This window comes from Odocoileus virginianus, chromosome 18, assembly GCF_023699985.2.
Source record: "Odocoileus virginianus isolate 20LAN1187 ecotype Illinois chromosome 18, Ovbor_1.2, whole genome shotgun sequence".
Taxonomy (NCBI): Eukaryota; Metazoa; Chordata; class Mammalia; order Artiodactyla; family Cervidae; genus Odocoileus; species Odocoileus virginianus.
The window spans coordinates 17,432,013-17,459,754 of record NC_069691.1 but is presented as its reverse complement, the minus strand read 5'-3'; the positions used below and the strand labels follow the sequence as shown (position 1 = coordinate 17,459,754).

Here is a 27,742-nt window from a genome sequence, read left to right as displayed (position 1 = left end):
GCAAAAAAATTTTTTTCCTTCCTGAGAAGTGTGCTGCCTTCAGACAGCCTGGGGAAAAGTGTGGATAGCTGGGTGGGTCCTGCTAGATTGAAGGGCCTGACAGTATGTGATTCCCTGCAACAAATGGTAGTGGTGGGGGGTGTGTGTACACACACAGACACATTCGAAGCGCCCAGCCTCCAATTTCAGCGCTGGCAGAAGATAACAATTCTCAGCTCGCCTTTCCAGGGTTATTTTTGGCTGGGGCTGTTCTCTGATGGCAAAAGGTTTCAGCCCCCTCCCAACTCCACCCCTGCCCTTGTTCAAAAGAGAAACTGGTGCTTGTGAACCGCTCATTCCCTGGGAGGCCTGGAGGCGGGACTGCCAGGTGGAGGGGAGAGGGGCTGCGGGTGGAGCAGAGGACCCCCGATCCTGCTCAAACTCTCCCCAGCCCGCTGCTGTTTCCTAAACGAGGGTGTGCGGGAGAGACGTGATCACCCGGAGAAGGCTCAGGGTGCCAGGAGGCGTCCTAGAATCAGTGAGGGTAGTTGGCAGTGGGAAGGGACTTTTGGGACACCCCGAAAGTGAGTCCAGCAGAAAGAAGCAGCTTCGGGCACATCGAGCGCTCCGGCCAGAGAGGAAGTTGGGCGGGAGCAAACTTTCTTGGAAGGTAGAGGCCAAACTCTGCCGGGGCAGCTAGGGGCCGCGCGCAGAGGGAGGAGCGGTCTGCGCGGCGGGAGGGCGCCGGGCGCGGACCGGCCGCGGAGCGGGCCGCGGCGCGAGGCGGAGCTCGGGCGCGCCGCCAGGCTGGTGGGGGCCCCGTAGGGCTGCAGATTCCCTCCGGCTCCGGGAGCCGCGGCAGGACCGGCCAGGAGGCGCCATGGAGGGGAGCCCCATCCCGGTGCTGACGGTGCCCACGGCACCCTACGAGGACCAGCGGCCGGCCGGAGGCGGGGGGCTGCGGCGGCCCACCGGGCTCTTTGAGGGCCAGCGCAACTACCTGCCTAACTTCATCCAGAGCGTGCTGTCGTCCATCGACCTGCGTGACCGCCAGGGCTGCACCATGGTGGTGGGCAGCGATGGCAGGTACTTCAGCAGGACGGCCACGGAAATCGTGGTGCAGATGGCTGCGGCCAACGGGGTGAGTGACCCGCTGTCCGTGGAGTCCACCACCCTCTCCTCCAGCCAGCCCCGACCCCCATCCTGCTCCTCGGCTCGGCTGCTCTCCCAGGCCCTCTACCCTTGCCCTACCACTGTCTCTCCCTCAACGTCCCCAGCGCACCGGGGACGCCTGGGCTACGTTGTGTTAGCCACTCTGAAAGGCCTTAAGAGTTCCTAGCCTTTCTTTGAGCCCCGCCAGGCATCCCGATGGATGCCACATCGCCCTCACCTCTCCTTGGACTCTGACCATGTCTTGCACCTGCTCGCTGTTCTTTTCAACTTTCTCTTCCTTGGCCCTTTAAAAATGTTTGCTCTGATTGCTTTCACTACCCTCCAGCTACCAATATAGTTCTACCCCCCACCACTCGTGTATTCTGTTTGCAGTCTTCCACTCTAAATCTTCGCTCTGCCAAATTTAACAGTAGTGTTGGCTCAGAACACACACACACACACACACACACACACTGTTTATCTCTGACATATTTGGCAAGCGGGAAGGTTTTTAATATCTTTGGTTTGTGAAGTTATTTCATAATTGATTTGACTAGGAAAGGGATGGGTGTGGGGGTCAATTTGAAACTATACAGACTGGGATCTCAGTTCCCCAGAGGAAAACCTAAATGGTCGGAAATGAGATTTGCCATGCTTTTCTTAAAGCTATTCGCAATTTCTCTCCTAGATGCCCTTTGACAGTTGACAACATTTCAGGCCCCTTTTCCCTTGCAGTTTTCATTCTGTCCCTTTTCCCATGACCTATGTAGTCTCCTTTTGCTATCTGAATTCTCAGACCTTGGGTTTTTTCCTTCTCCCCTCTTTCTTCCTGTCCTACAATTTGATGCACCTCTTGGCATATCCTCATACCCTGATTTCCTCCTTTCCAAAGCCAGCAGCATCTCAAGGGGAATACCTAGCTTCAAGGGTCCCTGAGTTCTGTGGGAAACATTGTCTAAATGAGGATTTTCAGCCTTTTTAATACAGTCAGATCCACACACATAGAACTTTTCTTTAAGGGAGACCTCTGCAGAGGTTTAAATAAATGAGTATAAATAAATATGAACATTTAAAAAAGTGAAACTAAACAATTACCTGGCATTTGAATTTCTTCCCACCTCCTTTCCAACTCGTTTTTAATTTTCTCATGTCTTGCTTTAAAAAAACAGCATTAAGGTTGTTCATTCTTTACATTTATCTACTATAATTCCCAGTTCTCAGTGTTTCCGGGATAGGGAAAGAGGATTTTTTTTTTTTTTTAAATAACCAAAAAGCAGTTGGTAAAAACAGGGCCTGGTTTGGGTGGAAGTGGGGGTGAGGGGACTGGGGGCCCATTGGGTTGTGGAGTTGTGATCTCTAGCCCCAGCAGATGATGCTGCTGAAGAGACAAGACTTGTATTTCTCTCTGGCTCCTCACTTGGGATTGATGAAAGTTGGCTTGAATCAGACAGCTGGAGAGAGGTTGACAAATAGTCTTTACTCTTGTCTGACAAAGCTGTTCCCATGGAATGATGGAGAATAATGAGCCTTGTAAGAGCTGTGGCAGCTTTCATACTCCTTCCTGGGCCAGTTTTTCTAAGGAGAGAAACATAGCCTGTCCAGTATTTATTATGGGTCTGGATGTTTTTGAAGCTACAGTTGGTGATTTGCATGGGCAAATTATTACAGATTATTATTATGCTGTATTATTTATTGGCACACTTTGCCCTAAGGACTCTTCAGTCTCCTACTTCAGTGCGTCTTCTCTGATAAATACACATTAAGAGTGGAGTTTATTTTAGGAGATAGTTAGCATATGTTAATATATGCCTAAAATAGAGTCAAATTTAATCTAGCAGTTATGAAGGAAAGAATGACAAACTAAAGTCCACACAGAAGCACCATCTCTTAAATAATCTGAAAGTATTACTTCAAGGATGGATGGGCATGGGGGAAAGGGATGATTGACTTTATCAAGATTTCAAACAACCAATTTTTTCCAATCTTTTCCTCATTTTGTTCACCTTCTTTGGAGCTTTTGATAAAGCAAAGTGGAGAATCAGAAGTCTGACTTCAGGAGAAAGGTTGTTTAAAGGGACCACTGTAAGCAAAATTGGTCTTGCATGATTGCAAATTGATGGTGATACACTTACCTCCTGACTTGACTTGCTGACCTTACTCAGGAATAGGGAACTTAGATTCCAAATCCTTTGGCCATTTTTGATTTCCCATTGGATATTCATAAACTACTTAGAAAAATAGTAGAATGTAGAATTTATTCTCTTTAAACTGACTTGAATCTGACCAGGTGGGCTGCATTCTCTCTCTCTGGAAAATCTTGATTTTAATAGAAAAAGTTAATTTTACAAAGCACATTTTCTATAAAAAATGATAGTTGCTCTTTGATTATATAGTTGCTGGATGAAAACAGAAATTTTAAGGATTTCTGAAATGATAAAATACACTTGTTGTTGTTCAGCTACTAAGTCATGTCTGGCTCTTTGCAACCCCATGAACTGCAGCATGCCAGGCTCCCCTGTCTCTCACTGTCTCCTGGAGTTTGCTCAGATTCATGTTCATCAAGTCAGTGATGCCATCTGGCCATCTCATCCTCTGCCACTCCCTTCTGCTTTTGCCTTCAATCTTTCGAAGGTAAAACTACACTGTTAATGTTTTAAGATCTCATAGAGTTTGAAATAGATTGGACAAATAACTGTACAATTTGAGATTTAAAGAATTTTTGTAATAAAGCTATGAAACTTATAAGCTTTCAGCAAAGTGGAGAGAATAGATTACGACATCCATATAACCCTGTCCTGGATTGTTCACATTTTTCTATATTTGGTTCATCTTTTTGAGGGGCTAAAGTATATTTTATAAAATGAAATTTTACCTACAAGTTCTTCAGTATGAATCTCTAAAAAAGAAGAACATTTTACTTGATAGTTATAATATCGTTAGGGCTTCCCTTGTGGCTCACCTGGTAAAGAATCCGATTGCAATGCAGGAGACCTGGATTCAGTCCCTGGGTTGGGAAGATCCCCTGGAGAAGGGAAAGGCTACCCACTCCAGTATTCTGGCCTGGAGAATTCCATAGACTGTATAGTCCATGGGATTGCAAAGAGTCAGACATGACTGAGTAACTTTTACTTCACTACAATATCATTAACATCCCAAACAAAATTTAAAAAATATTTCTGTATATTAGTTATGACCAAGTCTACCTTAAGATTTCCCCAGTTATTCTGAAATGTCTTTTATATCTGATTTGTTCGAACTTGTTTCTTATAATCAAGGAATACACATTACATTTGTCTTAGGTCTTCTTTTAACCTAGAAAGTACCTCCCTCTTTATTTTCATTTTGTTAATGAAGTTGACTTGAAGAGACTAGGTCGGTTGTCTTTCTATAAAATGTCTCTTCCACCTCCTTTCTGGAATTTTCTGATTACTTCTTTATGGTGTCATTTACCTTTTCATTCTGTTTCCTCTATGTATGTGTGTGTGTGAGAACTAGAAATCAGTCTAGAGGCTTAATTAGATTCAGGTTTAATATTTTTCTTTTTGCAAGATTATTTCATGGCAATGGTGTATAATCAGTTGCATAATACAAGGAAACATAATCTCTGGTTGTTACATCATTCGTGATTCTGAGATGATTGTAGAGATACGGTGGTATGGTCCGTTATTTTCCCCTTTGGGACTAGCAGTAGCCTATGGGGTTAATTCATACCATGTGAATATTCGGTTCCTTATCAACTTTTACCCGATTGTTTTAGCATTCATTAATGTTACTGACTTGAACTGATTATTTCATTAGAGATTTCAGAATGATGAGTTTCAAATTCTCTAATTCCATCTGTATGTTTTAGCTGGCATTTTTCTATAAACTGGATATTTTTCTTACTAGTAGGCTCTTTGATTATCCTGTAATATAGTTCCTTATAGAAAGACAGAATATGTGTTTATTTCCCTCACTTTTTTTAATTACCAATTTTCAGAGTAAGAGTTCATTGAAATAGCCACCTCCATTGGTATGAATTTTGTTTTGTTTTTTTTTTTAATATAATGGGGCTTCCCTGGTGGCTCAGTGGTAAAGTGTGTTCCTTTCAATGTTGAAGATGCTGGTTAGATCCCTGGGTCAGGAAGATCCTCTGAAGAAGGAAATAGCAACCCATTCCAGTATTCTTAACTGGGAAATCCCATGGACAGAAAAGCCTGGTGGGCTACAGTCCATAGGGTTGCAATAGAGTCAGATATGACTTAGCGACTAAGCAATAACATAAGTAGATTCTTGGATTTTTATATAATTAATTTGAAAAGGTTAATGAAAAATGTAAAGAAACTACCTTTTTAAAGTAGTTTTTATGTGGCTATGTGAATTTATCTGAAAAATCTCCAGAAGTATTTAAATCTCCCTTTAAAGATTATGTCCTGCTATATAGAGCAAAAAACAAAGTATAGAAAACTAAGTAAATGGAGTAAATAGTGTTATTTAAATGATGTGTGATGAAACTTAGTTTGTAGCGAGTTAATTTTTATCCTATTTCTATTTCCAACTGCTTTAGATACTCCTCTGGGGTTTAGATCCTCTATGTATCAACTTATTCTAATGTCTTAAAGACTTGAAAAGCTAAATGCATCATAATATTAAGCTATAAGAATGCCTTTGCCCTTCCCTGGGTAGATTCATCAATGGCTAAGACCAACTGTCTATCTTTCTCCTCTTTGTTACATTCTTCTTTTTTAGTCCTAAACTATCTTTAATATTGAACAGATGACAGCACTGTGCCTGCCTTAAGATGTTTCTGACTTTTTCTAAAGTCTTCTTTCTCTAAGATGATATTGTATATCAGCACTGTCTATTAGAACTTAGTGTGAGAATGGGCATGTTCTATAATCTGCACTGTCTTAGCCAACTAGGACACTTCACTGTTGAATACTTGAAATGTAGCTGATGCTGCTGAAGAACAAAATTTTACATTTAGTTTAATTAATTAGGATTTCAACTTAGCCACAAGTGGCTAGTAGCTACCATACTAGACAGCACAGTTCTGTAACTTAGCATTTTAAATGTGTGTGTGTGTGTTTCATGGAGCCAGATTGTTACAGCAACTATTGGTTAAATAAAATAAAAGTAGGTCACCAAGTCCTGTGCTGTGCTGTGCTTAGTCATGTCTGACTCTTTGTGACCCCATGGATTGTAGTCCACCAGGCTCCTCTGTCCATGGGGAGTATCCAGGCAGGAATACTGGAGTGGGTTGCCATGCCCTCCTCCAGGGGGTCTTCCGAACCCAGGAATAGAACTGGGGTCTCCTGCATGGCAAGCGAATTCTTTACCAGCTGAGCTACCAGGGAAGCCCCATCAAATACTACAGATACAGAATTGGCAAACTCAAACCTGATTTCTTCATATGATAACCACACTCTCTTTTGACTTTAGCCCAGGAGGCATGAGGTATGGTAGACAAAGCACTGAATCAGCAGCTGGAAGGCTTGCCTCATATTCTAGCTCTGCCAAACAAGTTGCAGTCCAAAGCTTTAGCCTCTTGACATACCTAGGAACCACTTGTTTTCTCATCTATAAATTGTGTATGACTGCATTTCTGAATTATCCTGGGAATCAAATAAAGCACTGCTTATGAACACATTTTGTAACATTCACAAAACTAAGAAATGCAGGGCAGTATTATTATGCTCAACTGAATACATCTCACATAATAATAATTTGACTCTATGTATGTATGAACTGAAACAATGAAGAGCTCTGTTACAAGATTTAGCCAAGAGAAAATCATTTTTTGGCTAGTCATGCACTGTACTGGCCACATGATGATCAGCATTAATGATAGTAACATTGGCCTGCAGTGCAAGGCCTTCTTAATGTCTTGTGAAATCTTTTAGAGGTTGAAAATAAAGTGAATATGAGGAATGCTGGGTCAGCAAGGGACTTGGGTGTGCTCTCTGGATAGATGCTGTCACAGATTGTATTTGACTCCAATAGATCATGAAGAGGTATTTGCTGCAAAGAATGAGAATATATGAACCTTGGCCAATTATGAGAACTATCTGAGGAACAAATTTTGGTTTGGTGCCAAAGACAAGGAACATTCATTTGGAAGAGAAGCAGATTGGGATGTGGTGGTGGGTGACAAGTAAGGAGAAAAGAATCAAGAGAGGGAAACGTGCTTCAACATGAAGGCTTCTTTCCTGAAATGGATCTGGAAGTCTGGGCGTGGCTGTCCTCCTATCTCTAGAAGGGAAAAGAACTGGACAGTGATTGCTCTGTATTTTCTACTGGTTTCAACTCCAGAATAGGTGAATGGAATGGTCTCCTATGGCTCAGACATTAGGAAGGACTGGTGTGTAGCACATTCGAAAAGCCTAAAGGACCCACCATAACTTTATCTTGCTTCCTTTCCCAAATCTTCTTCCCAGAATTGTGGAAATATGAAATCTATTATATAAGCAATGGCAAGTTTTAGGGAGCCCTGGGTTCCACCCATCTCCCTGTTTGGGTCAGTTCATCATTTACTCTTGTAGCCTCAAGTCCTCATTTACTTTTTTATGAGGAAGTAAAAGGAGTAGGAGAGGTTTTAAGAACAGCTGGGCCCTCCCAGTTGCTGGGGTGGGTTATTTTAAGCTTTGTTTAATGTGTCCAGAGACCCAGATGGCATTTTTAACTAAGCTGCTTTATTAAATCTTGTGACAAAACATAATGATGTTTGTTGAAAAGACAGATACATATCAGCAGCATTATGCTTGAAACTTGCCCTAAAAATTTTCTGTAAAACATCTGTTCCCTTTGTGAACTCTGGAAATTTGTTAGTTTCTGTACAGCCTTGAGGAATAGAAGTTGGAACCTATTTTGGGGGAATCTAAGCAGAGGTATTGGCTTTAGCAACCTTAACCTTCATCTTTTGGACCTTGGCCACTCTTCTGTTAGACAACCGTGACATGAACAAACACTGTAATAAGATGTGAATATGATTATTTGAGAATAATAGGCAGCCAAAAAAAAAAAAAAGTAAACAACAGAAAAGATCTATATTGCCCAGGGATTTTTAAATTGAAGGTAGAAAGCTAGGACTGCAATGTCCTTTGTTAGTGTACAGCCTTGACAGCTAATGGCAAGTACTCAAGATTTGGCCAATATGCCTTTACTGTTTATATTTGCATAGCCAAAGAGAAAGTTTTGGGTTCTTTCATCTGACTTGACTCGCATAAGTTATGAATAAGAGGATATCTAGGATATACACAAGACTTGTTAAAGCCCACATTTTCTGAGTCTTTAAATATCTTTCATCTCCTACATTGTTAGTGACATCAAATTTTGGAGTAATGCCTGCATTTTTTAGGAATATTAAGTCCCCAGAGACATTTTTTTCTTGGCACATGGTCACAATTTTCTTTCCTTTTCCAAGTCTCTACTAATAGGTATTTTGTACAAATAGAACAATTATTGCCTTTCTGTTGTTTTCCTCTAGTGAGAATCTGGTTTGCTAACTAGGGATATCTGGCTTTGTATTTAAGACATTTACAATGAAAAAGAGAAAGGAATTTGAAATCATAGGACCAGAGTTTATCCTGCTTGACAAATGACCCCACAGAATATTGGGAGGAGAGTTTTACAGCAAATGGCTAGTATCATAATATATGAAATGCTTTCTGAAATTAATAAAAAATTCAAACAATTTATAAGAAGTATTGTCAACAACTACAAACGTATGAAAAGATGATCAGTGTCATTAGTAACCAAAGAAATACAAATAAAAACATTCCATTAATTTGAAACAATGTAGAAAATACTCAGAGCTGGCATAGATGGAAAATTGTCATGTTTGTTCACTCTTGGTGGAAGTTGAATTGAAACAACTTTTTGGTCAGGCGGTTGGGCAATATGTATCTAAATTAATAGAGTACTTGTCCAATTATCTAGGAATCCCTTAATTTAAGAATCCATCCTGTAACTTTTCTAAAACAAATGTGGAAATATTTATGTACAAGAATATTCACTGCAGCATTTTGCTAAAGAAAACTTGAAAACAGTTTATATGTTTAGCAGTAGAGAGCAGGTACATAATTTATGACACAACCATACCAGGAATGCATTAGTATCCATAAATAAAGGAAGTGGGTCTATATGTGACATGAGAAAGATGTGGATTATAGTTTGTTAAAGTGAAATAAAGCAATTAGTAGAAGATCATGTGTAGCATGATATAGCATGATCCTACTTATGTGTATATAATTAGGTATATAAAGTAGGGTTGGAGGAACATACTGCCAACAGTTAACAGTGAATATATCTAGGGCATGAGGGTGTGTGTGGTGGGGGAAGAGGAATCCTTTCCATTTCTACTTCATATATGTCTCTTTATTAAGTAATTACACACATATGTATGCATTGCTTTCATAGTTAAACACATCCCTTAAAAGCAGTGAAGAAAGGAGATGCTCTGAATTTGAATTATGGTACTACTATTTGCAACATGTATGACTGTGGGGAAGTTGCCTAGGTTTCTGGGGTTTGTTTCCTCATTTATAAAACTAGGGAATGTCATAATACTTCCTCCCACATCTTCCAGGGGTTTTGGGAGGATTGAATGAGGTAATAGATTATTATCAGTTATTTATTGATTCATATGACGCAGTTAAAACCAAACTATTCCTCCAGTTAAAAGAAGGACAATGTGCATATGTGCTTTTTATGCCTTACTGATAGAAGGTGCCTGTTGATCACAGTTCCATAGGCAAGGCTTTGGCATTTCTGCAGGCTGCTGGCTAAGGCTTGGGAGGCAACTGCTCAAGTCATGATCCTCTCCCCCCCCCTCACACACACACACACACACACACAAATACACATGCACATGCACCCTGTCACGGTACTTGAGGTGGCAGCAGCTGCTCTGGCATAGACTGTAACTCAACATACAAGACTTTTTTTTTTTTTTTTTGCATAATCTGTGTATTATTTCCTGTTATGAATCAGCTGAGTCAATGCCATGTTTTTCAATCTAAAATCTTTCTGAGGCTTAGACTGTGGTGAGAGCAGACCCACCCCTCTATACCTGCTCCACTGAGGCCAGATCTTAATCTGTTCATTTCATGAGGATTTTCAAGCCTAATGGACTGGACCCTGTGAGAGATTACTGAGAACAGACTGGGCAGAGGCTAAGAAACTCCATGCTCATCTGCTGAGTCGTCTGAAAATGCACAGCTGCAAGCTCTAGTGATGCTTTAAAGTATTTTGTCAGGATGTTTGTCAGGGTGCCTGTTCCTGCAGTCCTGCTGAATGTTCGGTTAGGAGGCATAATCTTTTTTTGGACAGGATCTCCCAAATGTAAAGTGACAGATGCTAATGTGGAATATAATACAGAAGACCGAGCTTTGCTGTCATAAATAACAGTAAATTGTTTAATCTTGCTGAGTTGTAAATCTATGATTGCCAGAGGTCTTTAGTTCACTGGAAAATAGTATAAGGGATGGAGTCATTTAGCAAATGGACAGTAATTACTTCCCAACCAGACAGATATTGGTCTGATGGAATTTATTTAAAGATCCACATATTTGTATTTTAATTGACTGTGACAACTATTCATAGCTATAAAGAGAGCATGGCTATAGAGAGTGAGGTTTCCTGGGAAAAAACATACACATATAGAATATGTGTAAAATAATACACTATTTATAAAAATGCCAAAAATACTGAGTTTTGGGTATTATATATATATATAACAAATATTTATATGTGTGTAATACACACACACACATATATATTTCTGTCTACCTATAAATGTTCCAAATGGAAAGTATTCTTAAGCATTTATATAGTTTATCAAGTAGCATATATGTGTGTATATGTGCCTGGGACACTCTATCCCCAAAGATACATCTTCTTCCCTGCATATATTCAAGGAGAGTGTAGAGCAGAGTCCCAGAGGTCAGAAATATCTGAAGACAGCACAGAGTTGAAGGAAGTGACTAAATGTTCCCAAATGCCCTGTTTCTGTGGTAATAAATAGAATTTGTGCTGGAGCTGGATGGACTGCTAGTAAGAAACATAAGTAATATAAATCTTGCTATTCCAGTCAAGAACTAATCTTGCATGGACCGCTTTCTACTGTGAGCTCAGCAACATGGGTAGGTTAGCAGCCTGGCATGGGACCTGGGACCAGTGGATGGTGCAAGTCAGAGACATAGATGGGGCAATGAAAGAAGAAGATCTGCGTCAAGACAAGGATACAGACATGGTCCTTTCATTCCTCATCATGGACTTCAGCAGTTTTTTAGTGAGCAGGTTTGGTGGTCAAAGAAGAAAGAAGACATTTCACTTGTGCAGATGTGAAGACATGTTATAGGGGCTTCCTTGATGGCTCAGACATTAAAGAATCTGCCTGCAATGCAGGAGACCTGGGTTTAATCCCTGGGTCAGGAAGACCCCCTGGTGAAGGGAATGGCTACCCACTTCAGTATTCTTGCATGGAGAATCCCATTGACACAACTGTTTTTCTATTTAATTAGTGGCAAGCTACTTTCAGTTTAATTTATTCCATAGTGTGAGTTAGTCCTCAAACATTTTTTAGTTTTACATATAAAAACTTAGCTAAAAGAGCACATTTATATTGGTCAGTAAACCATGGTGCCTTTAAATTATGGAAGACTATACAGCACTAAAATAATGTTGTAGAAAAATATTCAGTGACAGAGAAAGATAGGCTCCATGGAAGGAGTAGATATATTAAGTGAAAGATGTTGGCTACATCTTTCCCTTTCATAAAAATATATAAATATGTAAATGAAAGAGAGTGGGGGATACACAAAGACACATGGACAAAAGGTAGACACTGAAATGTTTACTGTAATCACTTTTAGATTTACAGATGATTTTTATTTTCTTCTTATGAATAATTCCTAAATGTCATATATTCCACATATGTATTTGTCATATATGTATAAATGTCACATATAAAATATATAAATGTCATATAGGGCTTCCCTTGTGGCTCAGCTGGCAAAGAACATGCCTGCAATGTGAGAGACCTGGGTTCAATCCCTGGGTTGGGAAGATGCCCTGGAGAAGGGAATGGCTACCCAGTCCCGTATTCTGGCCTGGAGAATTCCATGGACTGTATAGCCCATGGAGTAGCAAAGAGTTGGACACAACTGAGCGACTTTCACTTCACTTCACTTCTTCAAATGTCATATATATATATATATATATATACACACACACACACACACACATATATATATATATATATATATATATATATATATATATACTTGTGATTAAAAAACAACTGCAGGTTAGTAAAAGAGCAAATGTGTTCAATTACTGTGAATTAGAAATTCATAATTAAGAACTAAGAAATGATACCAGCAAGGAAGACAAAGGAAATACATCAAGGATTTATTGGGTGCCAGACACTGAACCAGACAGAGTTTGGCTTTGTTGCTTTCACCCTACATCTTTTAGGTAACAAAACTGAAATACAGAGGTTTCAGAATCTTTTCTAAAGTCGTATAGTCGGCAGGTGGCAAATCTGTTTTTGTATCATTTCCCATTGAATACCAAAATCTCTTTATCTCAGGGCACTCAACCCTGCCTTCTTGACCTGGATAGATCCAGTAGTTCTTATCCTGGTATCTAATTGGCTTGATCACTTTGAAAAGCGGCAGCAGATAGGCCATTTTTTATTTCAGTGAGCCATGTCCTCTCTCTTAAAGTAAAGAATTCAGTATCTTCCAAGCACCTAATTACCAGTAGGAACATAAGCTCCAGTTTCTTTGCCCCCACTTTGCACTTAAGGAAAGCTTGACATCTGCTCAGCGAGACCTTGAGAATTGGTAGACTGATGGAGGAACAGAACTTGGGCCAAACTTGCAGATACCTGTGACTTCTCTACACCTGTTGAGAGTTTGGGAATTGAATGTGAAACCCATCTTGGTTTGGACCTAATGAGAGCTCATCTCTTCTAGCCCCTAGGAGCGTGTCAAGACTTTCAGGGAAACAGGCAGATGAGGATGAGCTCCGTTGCTCCCATCTGGTCTCCCTGTAATAAAGTGCATAACTGCACAATTATCCATGTGCAAATGAAGAAGTCCCTTGATGTTTGGATAACCACATCCATGTCTTGAGTTTGTTATTTCTCAAAATTCCACTTCACCATCTCCTGCTTACTCATGTGCAGCACTGGTCAGGGGCTGGCACTCATCTCTGACAGCTGGGACAAGAGCCTGAAGTCCTGCCATCCACGGCAGTTTGACTCTGGGTTTCCTTCATGGCTTTTGTTTTTTGTTTAACCAAGAAGATGAGAAACAGGCATCTTTGTGTTTATGACTCTCCATGCACTTCGTAGGTGGACGTGGTGGTGGCTGTGTGGTCCTAACAGCCCTCTCTGTGAACCATCAAGGAAGTTTCTGTTTAGTGTGCTCTTTAACTCTCTCTGATTCACTTTGAGAATTACAGGGATGTGACACAGTGAACAGAGGATGCTGAAGAATGTCATGCTTACTTTTTCTTTTCTCTCTCCGGGACTCTTTTTTTTTTTTTTTATGACTCATTTTAAAGTTAAAAGGAAATCATAAAGGGGAAATCTTATTTACGGGAGTTTACACATGAAAACAATCCTGCTTTCATTAGTGTTATGTTGCTGGGGAATAATCATTTGCAATCAAAATTCTGCATCTACTCTGAGATTTTAGCCCCAGGGTTTAAATTATATATTGCTGCTCTCTAGGACTTTAATCTGAGTTAATTAGAAACTGAACTCATACTAAATCTAATTTAGAAGAGTAGTCGTTAGTATTCTGAAAAGAGGGAGCCGTCAGAGATAAAGTCAGTTAAATAATTCGTTGTGTATAGTACATGGTATAAAGTATGGACATGCTGGGAGAAAGCTTCATGTAATAAAATTTGCTCTTTCTCAGGACACTGGTCTTTGGTATCTGCAGGGGCATATCGATTCCTGAGGTACTTGATGTTTCCATTTATGGGGTGGAGGAAAAACAGTGATGCAATCTAGGTGAGGTTTAAGAGTTGGTGGAAGACATTGGCATCTAGAAGAATAGACTCGGAGGGATTCTAAGTAACTGCATCATGGGATATGATTGATGATAATTGTACATGGCTACTGTCTACACTCTCTCTTTCCCAGGCATTTAGAAGTTAAGACTGGGTGATCAGAAGTTCGTGCAGGCTCTCTGTGTATCTGGGAAGTGTGTACCTCACATGTATGTCTGCAGGTGCCTGTGTGACAGTGTTTTCATGGCTACCTGTGGATCCTGGGACCTGTGTCTGTGTGCCTTTATGTGCATGTGTAAGTGACAGTGACTTGGGTCTGCTTTGCCCCTTTTCCTAGTGGAACGGAAAGATGTGTTTCTCAGGGGCAGTAAGGCCCACCCAGATTGGTGCCGGGCTGGGTAGGATTTCTCTTCTTCCAGCCAAACACAGACATCATATACAGTTCAGAGAATCCTCAATTTACAAGAAACTCTGAAATGTGTTTGAATTCTGAAGAAAAACCCTCCAAAAGTCTTACTAAGATTTTTAATAATCCATTAAGTGAGGCCTAGAATATCACTTTAACAATAGGATTTTGCAAACTGAAAGACAAGCAAACCACGTTACTGAAGTGCCCCTTCACTTACAGAACTTGTTAAATGTGTTAAAAAAAGAATTAATGAAAAGTGTATCCTGTTCATTGTCAAGGCTATTCTCAAAATAAAATAACATAAAGCAATATCACTTAACAGGAAAACAAATTCTAGTTGAAGTATATAATTGTTAAGATAGTTGTTATGGCTATTTTTTGAGATGGATTTCATCCCTTAAAGAATTCAATTCTTGTACGAGGATTTTAGTAAATAAACACTTCCAGCATGGAAACAAGAAATCATCACGTGGAGAAATGAAGAAGAGTGGAATAAAATTGATAACAAAGAAAAGACAGACCATATGGTGTGGGCATGGCTATTCCTACAGTGCCCCTTTGGGAGGGTCAGCGAGGGATCAGCAGAGTGACACAGCTCAGACCTCCCCTGGCTGCGACTGGATTTCACACATGAGTAGAAGTCAGAGGTTGCCTACTTCAATGCTGTAAACAAAACCAAAGCCAGTATTGGAAGTAGATCATCTTTTCCTTCCAAGGTAGTAGTCTGCAACATTGGCAGAGGATAGTACTTCTAAGACTTTCAGAAAGGGAAGTGGTAGTTTAACAAATTATCTAAGGTCTAAAATTAAATTTTAAATGGGGGAGGGGAGACAATTTGTGTAAAGCAATAGCATGATTTATTTCATGTTGAAGCTCATAAAGAGTTTATGTAATCCCATCTTAAGTAACTTTTCATGACTGTGAACCTTCTTGACTTTGCAGATGAAGACCCCGAGCCTCAGAGAAATTACATGATTTGCTTTAGATCAGGGGTGGAGCCAAGACTTAAATCTAGATCTTTTAACTTTTTGGGTGCTTTTTCTTTATACAACAGGGCTTCAAAAGGTTCTATTTCTTTTTTTTTTTATTTATTTTTATTAGTTGGAGGCTAATTACTTTACATCATTACAGTAGTTTTTGTCATACATTGAAATGAATTAGCCATGAATTTACATGTATTCCTCATCCCAGTCCTCCCTCCCACCTCCCTCTCCACCCGATCCCTCTGGGTCTTCCCAGTCCACCAGGCCCGAGCACTTGTCTCATGCACCCAACCTGGGCTGGTGATCTGTTTCACCCTAGATAATATACATGTTTCCATGCTGTTCTCTTGAAACATCCCACCCTCGCCTTCTCCCAGAGTCCACAAGTCTGTTCTATACATCTGAGTCTCTTTTTCTGTTTTGCATATAGGGTTCTCATTACCATCTTTCTAAATTCCATATATATATGTTAGTATACTGTAATGGTCTTTGTCTTTCTGGCTTACTTCGCTCTGTATAATGGGCTCCAGTTTCATCCATCTCATTAGAACTGATTCAAATGAATTCTTTTTAATGGCTGAGTAATATTCCATGGTGTATATGCACCACAGCTTCCTCATCCATTCGTCTGCTGATGGGCATCTGGGTTGCTTCCATGTCCTGGCTATTATAAACAGTGCTGCGATGAACATTGGGGTGCACGTGTCTCTTTCAGATCTGGTTTCCTTGGTGTGTATGCCCAGAAGTGGGATTGCTGGGTCATATGGCAGTTCTATCTCCAGCTTTTTAAGAAATCTCCACACTGTTTTCCATAGTGGCTGTACTAATTTGCATTCCCACCAAGAGTGTAAGAGGGTTCCCCTTTCTCCACACCCTCTCCAGCATTTATTGCTTGTAGACTTTTGGATAGCAGCCATCCTGACTGGCGTATAATGGTACCTCATTGTGGTTTTGATTTGCATTTCTCTGATAATGAGTGATGTTGAGCATCTTTTCATGTGTTTGTTAGCCATCTGTATGTCTTCCTTGGAGAAATGTCTGTTGAGTTCTTTGGCCCATTTTTTGATTGGGTCATTTATTTTTCTGGAGTTGAGCTGGAGGAGTTGCTTGTATATTTTTGAGATTAATCCTTTGTCTGTTGCTTCGTTTGCTATTATTTTCTCCCAATCTGAGGGCTGTCTTTTCACCTTGCTTATAGTTTCCTTTGTTGTGCAAAAGCTTTTAAGCAATCCCTATCAAACTACCAACGGTATTTTTCACAGAACTAGAACAAATAATTTCACAATTTGTATGGAAATACAAAAAAACCTCGAATAGCCAAAGTAATCCTGAGAAAGAAGAATGGAACTGGAGGAATCAATCTGCCTGACTTCAGACTCTACTACAAAGCCACAGTCATCAAGACAGTATGGTACTGGCACAAAGACAGAAATATAGATCAATGGAACAGAATAGAAAGCCCAGAGATAAATCCACGAACCTATGGTCACCTTATCTTCGACAAAGGAGGCAAGGATATACAATGGAAAAAAGATAACCTCTTTAACAAGTGGTGCTGGGAAAACTGGTCAACCACCTGTAAAAGAATGAAACTAGAACACTTTCTAACACCATACACAAAAATAAACTCAAAATGGATTAAAGATCTAAATATAAGACCAGAAACTATAAAACTCCTAGAGGAGAACATAGGCAAAACGCTCTCCGACATAAATCACAGCAGGATCCTCTATGACCCACATCCCAGAATTTTAGAAATAAAAGCAAAAATAAACAAATGGGACCTAATGGAACTTAAAAGGTTCTATTTCTTTAACCAGTTATTAGATCTTGAAAGCCATAGCTTTTCTGATGACATTTGCCTTGGTTCCAAATTGGGAATGGAGTACATCAAGGCTGTATATTGTCACCCTGCTTATGTAACTTATATGCAGAGTACATCATGTGAAGTGCTAGACTGGATGAAGCACAAGCTGGAATCAAGATTGCTGGAAGAAATATCAATAACCTCAGATATGCAAAGACACACCCTTATGGCAGAAAGCAAAGAAGAACTAAAGAGTCTCTGATAAAAGTGAAAGAGGAGAGTGAAAAAGCTGGCTTAAAACTCAACATTCAAAAAACTAAAATCATGGCATCCAATTCCATCACCTCATGGCAAGTAGATGGGGAAATGATGGAAACAGTGGTAGACTTTATTTTCTTGGGCTCCAAAATCACTGCAGATGGTGACTGCAGCCATGAAATTAAAAGATGCTTGATCCTTGGAAGAAAAGCTATACAAACCTAGACAGCATATTAAAAAGCAGAGACAGTACTTTGCCCACAAAGGTCCATCTAGTCAAAGCTATGGTTTTTCCATAGTCATATATGAATGTGAGAGTTGGACTATAAAGAAAGCTGAGTGTCGAAGAATTGATGCTTTTGAACTGTGGTGTTGGAGAAGACTCTTGAGAGTCCTTTGGACAGCAAAGAGATCCAACCAGTCCATCCTAAGGGAAATCAGTCCTGAATATTCATTGCAAGGACTGATGCTGAAGCTGAAACTCCAATACTTTGGCCACCTGATGAGAAGAGCTGACTCCTTGGAAAAGACCCTGATGATGGGAAGGATTGAAGGCAGGAGGAGAAGAGGATGACAGAGGATGAGATGGTTGGATGGCATCACCAACTCAATGGACATGAGTTTGAACAAGCTCCAGGTGTTGGTGATGGACAGGGAAGCCTGGCGTGCTACAGTTCATGTGGTCACAAAGAGTTGGACATGACTGAGTGACTGAACTGAACTGAACTGAATTGGTAGAGGGAGAATTCACAGAAGAGGAGAACACAGACACACAGAGAAGGTGATGTGAACACAGGTGGAGACTGGACTGAGGGTTGGTCTCTGCTGGGGGCGATGGAGTCCTCAGTGGTAGATACGGCTATGTTGGCCTCAGTGTATAGAGGTCCATGTGGTGAGCCCACACTTGACCTCTGTCCCTGCCATCATTGGCCACTGTGTTCACGAGCCCATTGGACAATGACAGGAGTGGCTGGGGAAAGAGGCTGACTGGTACTGATGGAGCTGGTCATCTCAGCCCCTTGATTATTGAAATCCTTTTCTGCTGAGGTCCCCTTTTGGTGAGCATTCCTGTGGTACACAAATATCTTCATGATTTTCCTTGTCTTATCTTAGAAGCCTCATCACTCATTCTCCTCCATCTCCTCCAGCACTTGTTTCCTTTTAGAATTCTCTCAACTAGAGTTATCTATAGTGTCCAGCGTTACTGCATTTTTGGGGGCATATTGGTGGGTTAATGAGTAGATCTACACAGGTAAAATTTCCAATGAAAACTAAAATGTTTTAGGTTGAAATTTTATTCAAGTGTGTTTTTTCATTTTAAACAGATTAGATGTTATCTTTAAAAAAATTCAAATTTAATAAGATAAAGATATGTTTATAATCTTTTCTATTTAACAAACTATACATGTTTATTTCTGAACATATTTATTTATTATTTTTCTAAGTGCTAGCCCCAAAGTGTGCATAATTGTACATTTTTGTAATCACTTAAAAGTTATTTAGATTTCTGCACTTTTGACTTAGCATTAAATTATTGTCTATGTTCCTTCTCTACTGCTTAAGAAAATGTAAGTTGTTACAGCAAATAAATTTGAAATGTAGGCAATTTTTGTTGCCTTAAAACAATAGAAATTTATATCTCACATAATAGTCCAATGTGGATGTTGCTGGCAGGCAGAGACTCTTGTCCATCCAATGAGGAGGTAGGGACTCAGGTACTTTCCATCTTCTAGTGCTGGCATCTCCTAGAGCTGCATGGTCATCTGTGTTGAGCCTTTGCAAGGGGAAATAAACAGTGAGGAGAAAGGTGTACTAATGTCTCTGTGAACAAACGTCTCTAGCCAGAATAAACACGCATTACTTCTGTTCTTTCTCACACTGGTTTTTCCCTCATTTTGAGAATTGGTCACATGGCTGCATGTAGCTACAAGGGTGGGTCTGGAGAATGTAGCCCCTGGTTGGGCGTCTGTGGCCCAGCATCAGCTCTGCCCTGTGGAAGAGGAGCACAACTCTGTGGACTGTTCACCCAGTCTGCCCAACTGCTCAATCTTTATGATTACCCTTTTAGATGGCTGAAGAATATTCCATGAGTTCATACATCACACTTTGACAGGTTCTTCTTTATTAGACATTTATAGGAATTGTTTTAAAATTTTCACCTGTAATATTTAGATCCCACTTTAGGAAATGTGTACACACACATAACTTTCCCCCCTTTGAGAATTATTTCTATAAGAATAATTCTGAAAAAGTGGGAGAGAGAGAAAATAATGAATTTAAGTTACAAATATTTTTCAGGCTTTGGAATATATAGGCTTACTCCTTGAGAATAGTGTTTAGTTTTTCTTCATTGCTGCGTACGCAAGGTCTTCAACATTGCTTGTTTCATGGTAATACTAAAAAAGAGTTGAATGATGAAATAAAATATAACAAAAGCATGTGGAACATGATATATCATGGCTCTGGATAAAGTGAATGTAATTTTTGTCCTATATCTTTCCCATCTTAATAAATGGTACCATCATTCATCAGATTATTAAAGGTAGAAGCTGGGAGTTGACTCATTTCCTCACTGTCCCTGTTTTAGTTATTTATTTCTGTGTAAGAAATTATGACAAAATTTAGAGGCTTAAAATAACAATGGATATTTATTATTGCTCACAACTTCTGTGGGACAGGAGGCAGGTTGTTTTGGCTGTCACAGCTGCATATTGGTGGGGTCTCGGCGGTCCAGGGCAGGATGGCTCACCTGCACACTTACACAGCTTAAAGTGATGCTGGCTGTTGGTGGGAGAACTCAGGTGCTCCCGGTCCAGGTGGCTGCACAGGGCCTCCTTGAATGTCCCAGTGACATGGTGGCTGCTACTTCTCAGGGTGAGCAATCTAAGACAGCAAGGCAGAAGTGGCAGTGTCATTTATTGGGAAGTCACACACCTTCACTCTTGCACTGTTCTGCTGATCACCCTGATCTTCCTTATTCACTGTGGGAGGGGACTGTACCAAGGCATGAAAGCCAGAGGCATGGATTGTTGGGGGCCATCTTGAAGGCTGGCTGCCATAGTGTCTCCATTCCATATTTCATTCTACCCACTTGTTCTGTTCATTCTCCTTCCAAAGATACATTCAGATATAATCACTTCTCTTTATTTCTACTGCTTCTAGTCTAGTCTGAGACAGGGTCCACACTCAGCTCTGCCGTGATAGCCTTCCATCTGGTCTTTCTCCTTTTTCTCTTCTACTTCTCACTCTCTAATGCATTTTTTCACATAGCAGCCACTCACTCATCATTCATTCATTTTTTTCTATTAGTTAATTCTATTCATTTTTTATCAATGAACAGAATTAATTATAGAAAATCTATTCATCATTCATTTTTTTCTGTTAATTCTATTAAATATATTTATTGCATACTTATCATATGCTAGGTTTGTTCTAGATTCTTAAGAGTATAGCAGTGAGATATATAGTGAGGAAATAATAAGATGGAAAATATTAAAGGGTTATGTGTGTAACCCAAAGGACTAAACAGGGAAAGGAAAATAGAGGACAAGGAAATTAGGGACTTATGTGTGCTGTACTATATAGGGCTGTCATAGGTTCTGTCTTTGGTTAGTTGACATTGACTAGTAACCGAAAGACAGGAAGAGGCAGGCATATGGATACTTGGGTAAGGGTGCTCTAAGCAGAGGAAAGAGCAAGTACAAAGCATGCTTGATGTGTGTGAGGAACAGGAGACCAACCAGTGTCTTTGGAGCAAAGAGACGGAGGGGAGTGGAGAATGGCAGGTGATGGGGTCAGATCACGGAGGGCCTGGTAGACTGAATACTTTGACTTTACCTGGTGTTGGTGGGACATGAGGACAGTCCTTGGAATGTTTTGCTAATATGATATGACTTGCTTTTTAATAAGATCTTTTGGATTTCTCAGCCTGTGATCTTTATAACTGATAAAGGTCAATTCCAGTGCTTAAAACCCTTCCATGGATTCCTGGAATACCTAGAGTAAAATCTAAGCCCTGTTATTAGCTATTATTACTATAATTGTTATTGCTATTATTAAAGTTAACACCCCATTATTATCACAGATCCTGCTGATTTTTTTCTGGTATCTATCCAACTAGTAATTACTGTTAATACTATTATTACTATTACCACTGCTACTATGTTTATTTGTTTATAATCTACCTCATCCACTTGAGAATATATACTCTGAAGATGTTGTAGCTGAGTGTCTTTCCATACTAAATTATCTCAAAACTGCTTTATTTTTGGAGCTCTTGTGTTTGATCTTTAAGAAATTTTTTTCCCTATATCTTTCCTCATTGTCATATTTGGTCAATGACCTACTTCCAGCAATGCTATTATTGGTGCCAGGGTAACTTTGCAGTTGTGCTGGACATAAGAGCTGCTCTTGGCTTCAAGGCTATGTCAGTACTTCTCAGACTTTAATGGGCAAGTGAACTATGTGGAAGGGTAGGGATCTTACTAAGTGTGGGGTGGGCCTTGAGGTTTGGCATTTCTCCCAAGTGATTCCCATGCCACTGGTTTTTTGAGTAAGGAGAGGGTTTGATCACCAAACTTGACTGGATGTTGGAAGCGCCTGTGGAGCTCAGGCTCCTCCCCTGCCATGCCTGATCCTGAGGCACTCTTAGTACTAAGAAGTTTCCAGTTCTTATTAATGATTCTAATGGGCAGCCACATTTGAGAACCACTGCATTGGATGACACTGGGCCCTATTTGAAAACAAAGCACACAGAGTAATGCTCTACAGGGCTCTGCTGCTTGCTTTCTTTTTTAAAACTCAATTTCATGGCTTAGAGAGCCTGGCCACACAGACGGATGACCTCCAGATCGCTGCCTAGCATGGCTGGATTTCCCCAGTGTCCCCAGCACATGTTATCACTTAGTGGCCAGAATAGGACTTCTGCCCTCAGGAAACTGGGGCTTCCAAGTGCAGTTAAAATACACTTGCTGACAAGGCTGTAGCAAGTCAGGCCCCTCCCGTGTGAGCTTGTGCTGAGGCAAGGAAGGAAGGTGAAGCACAGAAGTGCTGTTTTTCTTTCTTGTAGTTTCCAGAATGTACAGGTGCAGTTTCTGAGCCAGTAACAAACTAAGAACTTCTTGTATGAGTGAAGCTAACCCTTTGGTCATCAGAAGCTGGTGTTTTAAACTGCTGAAAAGCAATGAGGCACATCTCACTTACAGGTTAATAACTGACTATGAGACATGGGTGTCCCAAATGGTCTTGGAGATATTGGGCCTGAGAGACAACACCAGAGCTGCCTCCTCATGCCCCCACACGTCTCTCTCCACCTGAAGCCCGCTCAGTTCTTTTTGCCAAGTGACCAGTATGTGCTAACAAAGCCTGGGACACTTTCTCATAGAAATGTATTTCAACCCCATGTAACCAGATTGATTTTTTTTTCTGGCTAATTTAGATTGGTCGACTGATTATTGGACAGAATGGCATCTTGTCAACGCCTGCTGTGTCCTGCATTATTAGAAAGATCAAGGCAGCTGGTGGAATCATCCTGACAGCCAGCCACTGCCCTGGAGGACCAGGGGGAGAGTTTGGAGTGAAGTTTAATGTTGCCAATGGAGGTATGTGGTTCAGAATATGCCTTAATTGTCATGATTTCTTTCCTCTTATATCATGATCTTACAATGACCCCATGATGTCAGATAAGCTAGGCAGAGAGTGAATGGCTCAGAAAAGTCTAGTGAGGTACCTGTAGTAGTCAGGGTTTTCCAGAGAAGTAGAACCAATAGGACATATAGATTGTCTCCAACTTAGGATGGTTTGATTCAGAGATTTTTTTTACTTTACACTTTATAGTGTAAAAGCAATATGCATTCAGTAGAAACCTGTTTCATTGGAATTTCAAATTTTGATCTTTTCCTCGGCTAGCAATGCTGTATAATTCTCTCTCGTGATGCTGGGCAGCACGTGCAGCTCCTACCCGACCACAAGAGTAAACAACCAGTACATTTACAGCCACTCTGTACCCATTCAGCTCAGTTGGTAAAGAATCTGCCTGCAGTGCAGGAGACCCTTGTTCGATTCCTGGGTCGGGAAGATATGCTGGAGAAGGGATAGGCTACCCACTCTAGTATTCTTGGGCTTCCCTGTGGCTCAGCTGGTAAAGTATCTGCCTGCAATGTGGGAGACCTGGGTTTGATGCCTGGATTGGGAAGATCCTCTGGAGAAGGGAAAGGCTACCCACTCCAGAATTCTGGCCATGGACTGTATAGTCCATGGGGTCACAAAGAGTCAGACACAACTGAGCGAGCTTCACTTTCACTTTGCACCCATTCTGTTTTTATCTTACAGTTCAATAAACTAAATTAATTAAATGAGATACTCAGCACTTTACTATAAAACAGGCTTCAGGATAGATGATTTTGTACAACTGTAGACTACCAAGGTGTTCTCAGCACTCTTATGATAGGCTAGGTTAAACCATGGTGTTAGATGTATTAAATGCATTTTTGACTTACGATATTTTCAGTTTACAGTGGGTTAGTCAGAATATAACTTGTTGTAATTCCAGGAAGATCTAGAAAGAGATTTATTTTAATGAATTGGCTTATGTGGTTATGGAGGCTATGAAGTCCCAAGATCTTTCCAGGAGAGTGGATGATATAGTTCTGATCGGAGTCTGAAGGCCTGAGAAGCAACAGAGCTGATGGTGTAAGTTCCAGTCTGAGTCCCTGTCTGAAAGCAGAGTGGGGCCAGTGTGGCAGGTGGAAAGTGAATTCTCCCTTCCTCAGTCTTTTTGTTCTGCCCGTGCCTTTGGTAGGTGGGGTAAGGCCCAGCCATGCTGCGGAGGGAGGTCTGCTTCACTCAGTCTGCTGTCAATCCCACCCAGAATCACCCTCACAGACATACTCAGAGTAACGTTTAACTGAACGTCTGGGCTCTCTGTGACCCAAGCAAGCCGGCACGTAAAATTAAGCATCATGTTGCCTCAGGTGATGTGACAAGGAAGGGGCACAATGGGGTCTTATACCCATTTGGTCTCTGGGTCGCCTGCTCTCCTCAGCACAGTGCAATGGTTGAATATTGATGTTTATCTGACATGGAAGGACCCCAGATTTTAAAGTTGAAGCAGACCCTCAAAGTCATTTAGATCATTCCCATCATTTTACAAATAAACAAATCAAAGCCGTGAGAGGCTGTTGGCTCAAGGTCACATTGTCAGACAGAGGACTTTGTAGCATAAGTCCTACATTCTCCCTTTCCTATAGTATTGACTTTCTCTTACTAACCTGCTTAGAATTATTTCACTTTTTCTTGTATTTATAGAAATTTATAGTTTAGAAGGGCTTCCCTGGTGGTAAGCCAGTGTTAAAGAATCTGTCTGCAGTGCAGGAGACTAAGGAAATGCTGGTTTGATCTCTGGGTCAGAAGATCCCCCAAGGAGGGCATAGCAACCCACTCCAGTATTCTTGCCTGGAGAATCCCATGGACAGAGGAGCCTGGCAGGCTACAGTCCATGGGATCACAAGAGTCGGACACAACTGTAATGAATGAGCATGGACAGTTTAGAAGTTCTAGTGGGGTGGGGTATGTGTATAAGGGAGAATTAAAACATTTTTAAACATGTATAAAATGTAGGGTAGGAAGGATAATAATAAATGGATACCATATATTCATTACTCTGTTTATCCATTTTGCTTTTTTTCCCCTAATGACTTTGCTGAAGGCTTAAATATTTCTGACTACATCTCTTTAAAATAAAGATATATTCCTGTATAACTACATAGTCACACCTAACAAAAATCATAGTAATTCTCTAATGTAATCTAAAATCTCATCTATATTTAAAATTTTCTGAGTGTCCCCCAAATGCTGTTCACATCTGCTTTGTTAAAACCAAGTTTTGTCCCAGAACCATGCGTTGCATTTGGTTTTTAAGTTTCTTAAATCTCTTTTAGTCTAGAACACTAAGTCTTCATGTATATGTGGGTGGGAGCTGAAGTTTAACCAACAACTGTTGCCGTTATGAAGCATTCCTGGCCCAGGCACAGTAGCACATCTTGAAAGGGAAGTACATGATTGCCCCCTCCTTGCAGCCATTTTGGATATTATTTGGATATTATTCAAAGAAAGAATGTTACTCATGTGAAGTGTTTAAAAAAAACCAAAAACCTTATGAAGAGCCTTATTTTTGAAGGTATGATTCAAGAAACCCTGCTTCACCAAAAAGCACACCTTGGGCCAATATTTAGTCTTGCAGAAGCTACTGAATATTTCAGGAAAAAATATGCAAAGTGCAGGTATTCTATATACTTATAGGACATTTCATGTACTCAGAATATGGCAATGAAATGTAATATATAAGTAACATAAAAGTTGCCAAACTAAATAATGTATTTAAACATTTGAATTAATATCTGACTGAATATCTTAGAATCTCAGTCATCTCTGTGATAATTTGTGAGGTGTAAAAGGAAAAGATACTATTTAAGTAACCTTTTTTTAGACTGAATTGCAGGAGGTTATGAAACTTGCTCAGTCATGTCCTGAATAGGTGAAGGGGGTTGAATTTATCATTTAGCCTTTAACTATGTTGAAAGTCCTTCTTTTTACATTTATTTCTTCATGTTTACATGTCTTGGCGTCATTAATGAGACTAACATTCCTACTAGCATGGAGAGATTCAGTTGGCTTCTTCCTGCTTAGAGTGAGTTTGATCATGACATCTTTCATCTGAAGTTGCAAGTTGCACACAGTCATCTCCTCCATTGAGTGTCATACAGATACATCTCATGGAATAAGTTAAAAGGCAAAATGTCTGCAGAGTTAGTAGGTACATCCAGAGAAATAGGATGCATCTAAAACTATGTTGCTTTTAAATTATTGATAGAACAGGACTTTTCTAAGCATGTTTGTAAATAGGGGGGAAGATGCTAGAAGACAAAAGGAATCAATAATAAAAATACTTTTTTAAATACTTAGAGTGTGCCACGCTACATACTCAGAACTTTACATACATGTTCTCATTTAATTCTCATAACAGTCTGATGACGTCACTGAGGAATAAAAGTGGCTTAAAAAACTTGACCAGTATCACAGAAGTCATAAGTTGTGGAGTTCATTTGGAACCTAGATTCCAAGAAGTGGGCAGAACTTCTGAGTGAAAAGGCAGAGCTGAGGGAAAAGAAACATCTAGAGAGGTGCAGAATGGAAACTTTGGGAAATAGTTGCTTATACCTCTTGTAAAGGAAGAGAAGGAAATGTTGCCTGTCAGATCAGTCAGTCCTAAGGAAAAGGAAATCAGTCCTGAATATTCATTGGAAGGACTGATCTGAAGCTGAAATTCCAATACTTCAGCCTCCTGATGCAAAGAACTGACTCCTTGGAAAAGACCCTGATGTTGGGAAAGATTGAAGGCAGGAAGAGAAGGGGATGACAGAGAATAAGATGGTTGGATGGCATCACTGACTCAATGGACATGAGTTTGAGCAAGCTCTGGGAGTTGGTGATGGACAGGGAAGACTGGTGTGCTGCAGTTCATGAGGTCACAAAGAGTCAGACATGACTGAGCAACTGAACTGAACTGAAGATAATGGGGCAAAGATAGTGAAGGGACTTGGGGTAATTGGAGATGTTTTCTAAAATGTCCTCTGGGGAATTTGTTGAAGATACCTGAAGAGTTGTGGGAATCAAGGTGAACTTAAACAGCCTCATTCTTTGGGGTAACCAGTTTGGGTTATTTCATGACTGCCTTCAGCAGCACATGGGAGTCTGGTAATGGCAGCAATGGAGCAAATGATGGCAATGGGGAATGACAGCGTGGGCAAGGCAGAGCAGCAAGAGAGCTGGTAGTTGTTAAGAGTGTCTGAGTTGACATTAGACTCTTAGGATTCACACCCACCCTCTGTTACACCAGTGATGTGACCTTGCTTAGGGTCATCTCTTCCAAGTTGTTTCCTTATTTGGAAAATGAAGATATTAATAGTTCTTACTTCATATACTTTTTGTGTGTGCTAAATTCCACATAAGGCGTGAAATGTGTTATGTGTAAATTTCAACAAATGTTGGCTTGTCTTATTATGCTAACAATGAACGGGAAGGCTCAAATGCTAGACCATAGGGTCCTTCTGGGATAAGAAACCAGTGAAATGAGAATGGACTGATAGTCTG

The 27,742-nt window shown here is 40.4% G+C and overlaps 1 protein-coding gene across 1 annotated transcript in view; it reads left to right on the top strand.

Moving 5' to 3' along the window:
- Nucleotides 1–353: 353 nt before the first annotated feature.
- The window catches only part of PGM5 (phosphoglucomutase 5), a 185,220-nt gene continuing 157,831 nt past the window's right edge, over nucleotides 354–27,742 (top strand). The window contains exons 1-2 of the mRNA XM_020912623.2: nucleotides 354–1,120; nucleotides 23,031–23,193. Coding sequence (XP_020768282.1) covers nucleotides 860–1,120; nucleotides 23,031–23,193 — 424 coding nt within the window. The 5' untranslated portion in view covers nucleotides 354–859. The remainder of the gene's footprint in view (nucleotides 1,121–23,030; nucleotides 23,194–27,742) is intronic.